This window comes from Arvicanthis niloticus, chromosome 18 (assembly GCF_011762505.2).
Source record: "Arvicanthis niloticus isolate mArvNil1 chromosome 18, mArvNil1.pat.X, whole genome shotgun sequence".
Lineage (NCBI taxonomy): Eukaryota > Metazoa > Chordata > Mammalia > Rodentia > Muridae > Arvicanthis > Arvicanthis niloticus.
Genome location: NC_047675.1, coordinates 22,029,844 through 22,039,318, shown reverse-complemented (window position 1 = coordinate 22,039,318; position 9,475 = coordinate 22,029,844). Strand labels below are relative to the sequence as shown.

At 48.7% G+C, this 9,475-nt stretch overlaps 1 protein-coding gene across 1 annotated transcript; it reads right to left on the bottom strand.

Annotated features, from left to right (window-relative positions):
- Positions 1 to 788: 788 nt before the first annotated feature.
- On the bottom strand, positions 789 to 6,730 carry Ccl22 (C-C motif chemokine ligand 22). The gene is made up of 3 exons (XM_034522910.2): positions 6,649 to 6,730; positions 5,302 to 5,425; positions 789 to 2,380 (listed from the first exon to the last, which is right to left on the bottom strand). The coding sequence occupies exons 1-3, from the start codon at positions 6,719 to 6,721 to the stop codon at positions 2,299 to 2,301; spliced, it is 279 nt and encodes a 92-aa protein (XP_034378801.1). The 5' UTR covers positions 6,722 to 6,730; the 3' UTR covers positions 789 to 2,298.
- Between the last annotated feature and the right edge of the window lie 2,745 nt (positions 6,731 to 9,475).

The window sequence follows — 9,475 nt, the reverse complement described above, 5'->3', positions numbered from 1 at the left end:
CCTCAGGACAAGATCCCAGCCAGTGAAAAGTGCAGAGCCAGGTGTGGTGACGCACGCCTTTAATGTCAAGCGCTCTGGAGGCAGAGGCAGGTGGATCTTTGAGTTTGTGGCCAGCCTGGTCTACAGAGTGAGTTCCAGGGCAGCCAGGCTTAGGCAGTGAAGGAAACATTCAAAAACAGAGAAAGTTAGTAAAAATATATTTGAATGAGGGGGTCAAGTTCCAGCCCCAGCAAGCAGCAGAACTTGGTAGTTTCAGCCATGCAGTTCTGGCTTTGGAGTTAAGGATACAAAAAAGGGATTATAAAATCTCCCTGAGTGGCTAAGGAAAGCTACCAATGACATATGGCACAATAGTGCACCCCATTTCCCACCATCCTACAAAACTCCCTTCTCTTCCATGGAGGGGTTTCAGACCCTGGAGGAGGGTAGGTCTGGATGAAATAAGGCCATAGGTCCCTGGATGTTTACCTTGGAGGCTGTCCATGGACCAGAATGTGCTTATATGAGAAAAGAACTCTTCCACTGAATAAGCGTTCTATCTATGTTCAGCTCTGGACATGGGGTGAACAGTGATCTTGTGCATGGCCAAGCCAGGTGGGTGGAGCTCAGGGACGAATGCCTGGCTTTTCTGTTGGTATTTGTGTAGCTGCCTCCCAAGCCTTGTGCCCACTCATGAGGTGACCCTATACAAGTCACTTTATATTTAAATCGCTTTCCTTTGCCAGTAAGTGGCACAGGCCATGGTACCCCATTCTATTTCACAGTGACACAGATGGCAAGGAACCAAATCAGGTATTTATTGGTATTTATTATCAGGTATTGGTATTTATTTTCCCAGAAGTAGGAGAGGAGGGGAACCTCAGGACATTAATGGGCGGTGGGCAGCACTAATGGTGGCCCTGGTTGTTCAGATGCTCCTTCTGGAAGGACATGAGCCCTGGAGACAGCTGTGGCTGGCACTGTCAACCCCTGTGGTTTGGATTAAGCCCTTTGTGGTCCCATATTCTGTCAGCTGTGGCTCAGAGAGGAAAAGCTATGCCCTCAGGCTCACACAATCCAGTCTCTCGGCTAAGCCAGGCCACGTTCTCTCCAGAGGATCGAGAAGGTTTATTCCCTCCCCTGGGACACTGTTGTCTCCAGGGAAGCAAGAATGAGTTCTAAATTCTTGTCTTGGCCTCAGCCATTCAAGAATAACTAAGTTCTTTAACTTAACTATGCCTCTGGCTGCAGCTCCCACAACCAGCTGTTTTCTGAGGAAACACTTTGTATGGTCCTCCCTGTCCCCAGGTCCTAAAACTCTCCAGTTAGTCTCTTTGGCCTTCCATATATTTATCCTCTTTTCTATATAAATATAACTATAGCTTATAATACCAAGCTATGGCAGTCATTGACGCCATGGCATGACTTTTGACTATCAGTTACACAGGCAAGGAGTAAGAGGTCAGGTAGGGCAGAGAAAGTAGAAGACCTAACATATGGTTGAAGAGGGATGGAAGTTGATTCTTGGTAAATTTAGGGTTTCACAGTTGACCTACATAACCCTTTTCTAACAACCTGGGTTTCTGTGCTGGCAGAAAATTGCCTTATATACAGGATTGGGGAAAGATTCCTTTTACTGATGGAGCCTGCAGCTCCTTTCAGAAATCTGATTCTGAGCCTGCTCCTGTGCTCTCTGCCTCATGCTGGAGACCAAGAAACAGAAGGAGCTCTGGTGGGGACCTTGGTCTAACCCTAGGGGCCTAGTGGGCCAGCCTGAAACTCCCAGAATTCTACTGAAAGTAGGTGGAGGCCGAGGAAGTCTGAAGTATGGGGCTTGGTGGGTGCCCACTGGGATTGAGGGGAGCTTGGGAGGTGAGTTTCGGTGCATGAATGTCTGCAGCAAGAATAACATGCTGGGTATCAGCAACCTCCCAGGAGGTGGAACTGGGTAGCACATATTTGAAACATATGGGTCTTCCCTACATGTAAAGGAGAAAAGGAGTCAAGGCTGGGGACGGGGAAGGCATCATAGGATTGGGGCGCCAAAACAAGCACCCTGGTCTCATCTAAAGCAGTGGGGAAATAGGTATTGGGTAAGGCTAGCCAGAATGTGCTTCCCAGCTGCCATATTGGAAGAGGATGAGCTGGCGGGGATAGAGGGGAGGTAGAGGGACCAGAGGCCTCACAGAGTGATAGCCCAGGGGGATGGAGGTGAGCAAAGGTGGCATTGTTGGCAAGGCTCTTGCTGGAACGGCAGAAGGATAGGGCTTGCTGAGCCTCCCTGGAGACACCAGAGCCATGGTCATCAGGTCCTCCTCACTAGTCCAGCTTACGGAGTAGCTTCTTCACCCAGAGCTGCCTGGGGTCGGCACAGATATCTCGGTTCTTGATGGTTATCAAACTGGAAGAGACGTAAAGCAGAAAGTTGTAGCATTAGCAGGCTTGTTGCTGAAAGCATGGACCTTACATGCCTATCTGGATTGTATTCTAGCTTTGCTCCTTGCTGGCAAGTCAGCTAACTTCTCTAGGCCCTGGTTTCTACATCTATAAAATGGAGCTGACAGCCCCACCCTGCTGCATGACATTTTGATGAAGCCATCTGGATACACACTGACCTGCTCAAGAAGGCAGATGCTACTAGGGGCTACAGCACCTAGTAGGTGTTACATATAATTGTGTCAGAAGATGGCCCTAATTTCTTTTTTTCTTCTCATTTGTGTGTGTGTGAGAGAGAGACAGAGAAAGAGAGAGAGAGAGGGAGAGGGAGAGGGAGAGGGAGAGGGAGAGGGAGAGGGAGAGGGAGAGGGAGAGGGAGAGGGAGAGGGAGAGGGAGAGGGAGAGGGAGAGAGAGAGAGAGAGAGAGAGAGAGAGAGAGAGAGAGAGAGAGATATGTGTACATGCATATAGAGACCAGAGGTCACATAGAGTGTCTCCCTCATTTGTTATCTGTCTTATTTTTAAAAACAGTTCCTTGAACTTGAAGCTAGGCTGGCTGGCCAGCAAAGCTGAGAGATCTTCCTGTCTTTGTTTCTATAGGCACATGTTGCCACACCTGGCTTTTTTTGCATGAGAGTTAAGGATCCGAACTTGGGTCCTCATGCTTACTCGGAAAACATTTTACTGACTGAGCAGTTTCCCATACTCCTTTATAGTGGCTTCTTTAATTCTTGCAACAACTCTGTGTGTCCCATGCCCCTGTGCTCCCTGTCCCTGTATGTCTGTTCTACCCACAGATGTAAAGAAAATTGGCTGAATAGAAGAACGAGTAAAATATGCCTGGGGTGGGGGCTGGACTGTGACTTTGAACAGCATCCCTTCCAGGCCTATTTGAGAGCCCCAGAGCAGCTGGTGGAGAAACGGGTGCCGACGATGGTAGTGTTAACTGCCAATTACTGGCACCTAAGTCATTCTTGTCAGAACTCAGTCATTTATCACAGCAATTAGAAAAGAAACTAAGATACCCAACAAGTGTGGCCCAAGGGACGCCTGAAGCAAGTACCAGGTCAGCCCGGGGCACTGAAGCTGTAGTTAGCAAGGTAGGTACAGGCTGGCTGGTGGTGGGGCCTCTGCTCTTATTTCGTTGGTGCTTCCTAAGAGTCCAGTCATACAGCTGAGAGCTGCTGCCTCCCCACATACCTGACCTATCCTTGTGTCACTGACCACTAGTGAGCAGAGCCTGAGGAAGATAGCAACACCAAGCCTGTCTTTTTTGTTTTGTTTTCTTTGAGACAAGGTGTCACCATGCAGACCTGGCTATCCTGGAACTCACTATGTAGACCAGGTTGGCCTTGAACTCATGGAGAGCCACCTGCCTCTGCCTCCTGAGTGCTGGGATTAAAGATGTGGGTCACCATGCCCAGCCTGAATTTGGCTTCTTGGGCAGTTTACACAAGGCCGGTCCCTCCCTGTGCGTCTGTCTTTCCATCTGTCAAACCATATTCTTTCTGGAGTCAATTGATCGCTAGAGTCTGTCCTTCACTGAGCATCTCCTGTGTAACAGGCCATGAACTCTGTGACTTCCACTTGTGGTAGCTGCCCTGTGATGCTAAGGAGACCCTTAAGCTCATGCCACCTTCTCGGTGTGCAAGGAAACTGGGGAGACTATAATTGCTTCACAGGGCTGTTTCTACTTAAAGGGTTATGTGCCTTGTGCTTAGTACACGATGTTTCTGTATTTGAAAAACAAAGAGTTAGGGCTCTACTGAAGTGATGGGAAAGAGCCTCAGAGCTGATTCCAGCTCTGCCCTTCATAGACACTTCTAAGAGATGGAGTCAACTGTGGGGGGGGGGAGAGAGAGAGAGAGAGAGAGAGAGAGAGAGAGAGAGAGAGAGAGAGAGAGAGAGAGAGAGAGAGGAGAGAGAGAAAGAGAGAGAGGATTATAGCTCTCAAGAGGTAGCGTCTTGACCTCAAATCCAAGAACCATCCAATAGGTGATGTGGCTAGCAGCAGGCTCTAAGGGGTTTGGACAATCACAGAAAGAGGAGTCTTCCAACGGTGAGGAAGAAACAGGGCAAAAATGGAAGAATCACAAGTGAAGACTCTGACCAGCAGTACAGATGCTCCTGCTGCATCATGGGAAGCCTTGCTCCAAGCTTTTCTTTACTGAGCCTGCTTTTCTTGCCCTTTGCTGAGCCTACGTTGTGATCCCTTTGCTAAGCCTGAGTCCTTTTCCCTCTCTTGAACCTGGGTTCTTTTTTCTTTGCTAACCCTGGATGCCCTTCCCTTTGTAAGCCTGGATCCCCTTCCCTTTGCTAGACCTAGATCCCCTTCCCTTTGCTAAGCCTGGGTCCTCTTGCCTTTGCTGAGCCTGGGTCTCACCTATGAAATGGGGATAACCACCTTGTAGAACTGATTTAAAGATTGAACAAGCCACATGGGTATTACTCAGAATAGCCTGGGCACATGGGTGTCAGCTCTTAATAGCATGTCTCTGATTAAAATGGTTACCTCGAAGAATCCCTGGGTACTGGCAGGACCCGGAATGTCTTGGCAGGGAGTGGCTCTAGGCATGTTGTTTGTACCCCAACAACTACACTGCTTATCACCAATAGCCTGTGGCTATGTGCTGCCCACATGTCCATGCCATGCTGGGGTGGTACCCATTTATTCAGCTGTCATCCTCAGCTCTGTCATGTCACAGATGTTCAATAATATCTATGGTATAATACCACCATGCTGGGATTCAGAAAACCCAAGCCTGGATGAGCCATCCCATTCAGCCAAGCCTTCTTGAATTGGAGTTTGGCACATCCTTCCTACCCTTGGGCCACACCAGTCAGACCCAATCTCAAAGGCTCTCAAGCCCCAGCCCCCTTACTCACACGACGCCAGGCTTGCGGCAGGATTTTGAGGTCCAGAAGAACTCCTTCACTATGCGTGGTGGCAGAGGGTGACGAATGTAGTCCTGGCAGCAGATACTGTCTTCCACATTGGCACCATAGGGACCTGGAGGAGAGGGGTACCCGGGGACATTAGCTGGAGTACAGAGAGGCCAGCTTCTGCCTTAGCCTTCATCACAAGCTGACCTATAGAAAAAAGATTCTCTTCCACATGGATAGATATCTTTTAGGCCTCATGCATCCCAGCCTGGGGAGTCTCTGAGATGCCACTAAGGGGACCAGTGTCTACGCTCTGGGACCGTCAGTTCCAGGAAGTGGATTCAGAAAGACTAAACATCGGCAGGCTTCTAAATAAATCCTGCACCTCTGAGCCAGAAAGAGCCTTTCTGGCTCAGAGGTGCAGGATTTATTTAGAAGCATGGGGAGTCTCTGAGATGCCACTAAGGGGACCAGTGTCTACGCTCCGGGATAGTTCTCTCCTGGGTCAGTCTGTGGACAATAGCACCAGCATCCCAGGAACTTGTGGAATGCTCAGCCCTGTGGCAGACACACCTACTCCCATGCATGCAACACAGAATTAGAGGTACACCTTCCTCTTTTCAGTGCCTTGGCGAGGCTACATCAGTGGCGGGGGGTGGGGGGGGGGGAGTGAGGCAAGCATTCAAGGTCATGATGAGACCGTAGCAGAGTCAGAATCAAGGCTCAGACAGGTGACAGTCACAACATAGACCTGGGTCAAGTCCCACTCTGTCCCTGACTGACCCTAGTCATCTGTCATCTCCAAGGCCCGTGGAAGAATACCAGTTGCACAGGACTTTGCTACATGAAGGCTCTCCAGATACATGATACTATGAGCAACACCTGGTTGGTTGTAGCTGCCCAAATCCCCACTGTGACCCCTCTCCTGCCCAGCCCAAAGTGGATATGTTGATACTTCAATGAGAAAGAGGGGTCTGGACCCTTTATCCACCACAGGCTCCAGAGCAAACCTGTGGAGTGTTGGTGGGGCAGCTTTTCAGAGAGGATTTACCTTCCCCGACTCAAGCCTGGTGCCTGGCAGGCTCTGCATTCACCCCCAGGAACCCTATATTTAGGCAGCAGGATCCCCAGGTCTTGTATAGCACAACCCCTAAACCAATTGGCATATCCCAAAAACCAAGCCTTCCTAGTAACCCAGTTTATAAATGTATATACCTGGGCTCTGAGAAGTAATAGAGCTGGCCCAGGCGAGTGCCAGAGCTAGCCCAAAGCCATAGGAGCCGATGGCAGACTCACTCTGGGACTCTCTCCAGATTCTCTGGTGTTCACCCTCCTACTCCCCAGCCTCACCTGCATCAGAGGTCTGAATCGCCACAGCAAGAAGGACAAGAGCCACCAGGAGTGGGACCCGAAGGCTGGCCATGATGTATGTATCCCAGTCAGGTATGTAATGACCAGAGGACAGAAAGGTCTGATATTTAAGCACTCTCTCCACCCACTAGCTCAGGAACCTCTTAGTCACTACCAAGCCTGACATTCATGTCCTGAAAGAAGAAGTCCCACTTCCCCCCGCGGGAGGATCCAAAGGCGGGGAACTACTCAGAGGGGACTGCCACTCTTCCAAACTGTGGGTCTCCAGAGACTTGTAAAGTCCCCTTAGCAGGGCTCTGCAGAGGATGTTTGTTCTATGACCTCAGTCATGTTGGTAGGGGTCTTGGAGAGGGCCTTGGTATGGATGGAGAAGCTAAGCAAAGCTCCACTGCCCACCTCGGTGGCCACTGGCACATGGACAACAGACAAGGAGAAACCCTGCCTAGATTTGAGGCTTTCTTAATACTTCAGTGCCGGGCATCAGAGTCTCTGTTCAAGGACGGAGGCCCAGAGCCCTTTGGGTTAGGCTCTTGGCCCCATAACCTGACTTTTGTTGGGCTTTTCAGTAGATAGCCTCACCCGGCTCAGAGTGGGCTGCTCCTGCGCTTGCACAGAGCCTGCGCCTTTTCAGTCTTTCCTTATCCACTTTATCTCCCCCTCTTGCCATCTCACTGACTCTACCCACTGATATAACCCCCCACTCCTACCCCCGTCTGCAGTCCAGTCCAGCTCCACCTCCTGCGTGGATGCCAGCAGATTCGCCTCCTAATGCTGCGAGCAGGAGTGAGTGTGCAAACTCAAAGTTCCACGTGGCCCTTTCCTAGTTTAAAACCATGCTGGGGCTCCTCACTCACCTGTGGACGGAACCCAGACTTCTGACTAGGCCCTTCAGGGCCTCTTCTCCAAAACTATTCCCCACAGTCAGAGGGACCACACCACACTACTTTACGGTTCGGTTCGTCAAAGAGATCTTTGGCCTGACCCTGACTGTATTTCCACTTTCTGCTTCTTTACTGCAGAAACTCCTACTCACATACCAAGACTGTTTGAAATGCCACTTCTTTGGTAAGCCCACCTACTCAGGAATTCACACTCTCCAAGTAACCTGGACTTTCTCCTAAGCTCCTCTCATAAACACAGAGAGAGCTGATCCCTCATCTCTCTCAGTATTCAGCCTGTTGAGCTGCCTGCTGGCTGACTGTGTGCTCCAGGTTCCCAGCTTTGTGAGATGTCACCCATGCTGGGGTGGGCTTTGATGATGTACCTGTCGTAGAGTAATGTTTGTTCCTGTAAGTAACCCCCTCACCCATATTCCTGTGAGTAACCCCAATAAAACACATGGTTCACCAATTTGGACCTTAGCAGTATCCATACTTTGGTCCGTCTATGGCCTCTCTATCTGGGGTGAATAGATGTGTGCGTTGTGTGTCCTCAGGAAAAGTCTTGACAGACAACAGTAGGAAAAATAGAACATTCGGGAAATGGGTGACAGCCATATTTGCCCAAACATTTAAACATGCCTAATGCTACTGAGTACACTCTAGTTAAAAATGGTTTGAAATACTACATATGTGTTGTGTTGTTGTGTATTACATACCTAACATGTGGCTTTCTCCAACTCAAGTTTCCAGTACTAATTTCTAGTTAGAAAAAAATACAGGTGGCTCACACCTGTATTCTCAGCTACTTCAGAGGATGGAGAAAAGGGTTGCTTAGACCCATGGGTTCAAAACCCTCTGGGCATTATAGTGTTATCTAGTCTTTAACAGAAAACAGCAGCAAAAACTGGAAGAAAACAAGTTACCCCACAAAAGTGATTTGTCAATCACCAGAGATATTTCAAAAGTTAGGTGGCTGGTCATGTGTACATATACCTGTAATTCTAGCACTCAGAAGGCTGAGGCAGGAGGATCCCTGTGAGCTTGAGAGAAGCCCACAACCCAATCTCACAAACACAAAGTTAGGGTTGTGGAGCTGGTTCAGTAGACAAAGTGCACACATGTGAAGACAGGAGTTTTGGCCTCCCAGACCCATAAAGGTCAGACATGTGACTATAATGTCAACCTCCATGTTGAGATGAGGAGTGGAGACAGGAGGATCTCTGGAAGCTCTTAGTCTGGCCCACAGTGTGATGAACAAGAAGCCCTGTCCCAAGGTAGAAGCCAAATACCAATCCTAGTACTGACTCCTATCAGGGACCTTCCAAAACCAGGCAGTGACACACTTGTAATCTCAACATCCGGGAGTGTGAGCTAGAAGGATTGTCATGAGTTTAAGGCCAGCCTGGGCTATATTAGGTCATCATGGGCTAGATTTAGATCCTGCCTCAAAAAACAAACAAACAAACAAAAAACAAAAGCAAAGATCTAGAAGTAATCAGAGAAAATTGAATACAGACCGGTATTGGATGCTGTGTGTGTTAGAGTAGATTTGTTTTGTGCATTGAAGACTGCAGTGTGTGTTGGAGATAAATGTTCTTGTTCCTAAAAGAGGCACACAGAGATATTCAGGAGTGAGAATCATGATTTTAAAGTTGGGGAGAAAATATATGGTGTTAGGAATAATGTGGGTTTGTGACACCTTTGTCTATAGTGCCAATTGCATACCTGTGTACACAGAGTGATAAAGAGTACAGTGTATGTGTATTTATAGACATAAATACATATGTAAGATATGTGTGTATGTATGTGTGTAAGATGCATATATAAATGTGCAGGTATGTGTTCAGAGAGGAAACAAAGCCAAAATGGCAAGTCAAAGTTGTCACCAAGGGTGGGACTTGGTCATGCACAGCTGCTGCACAAAT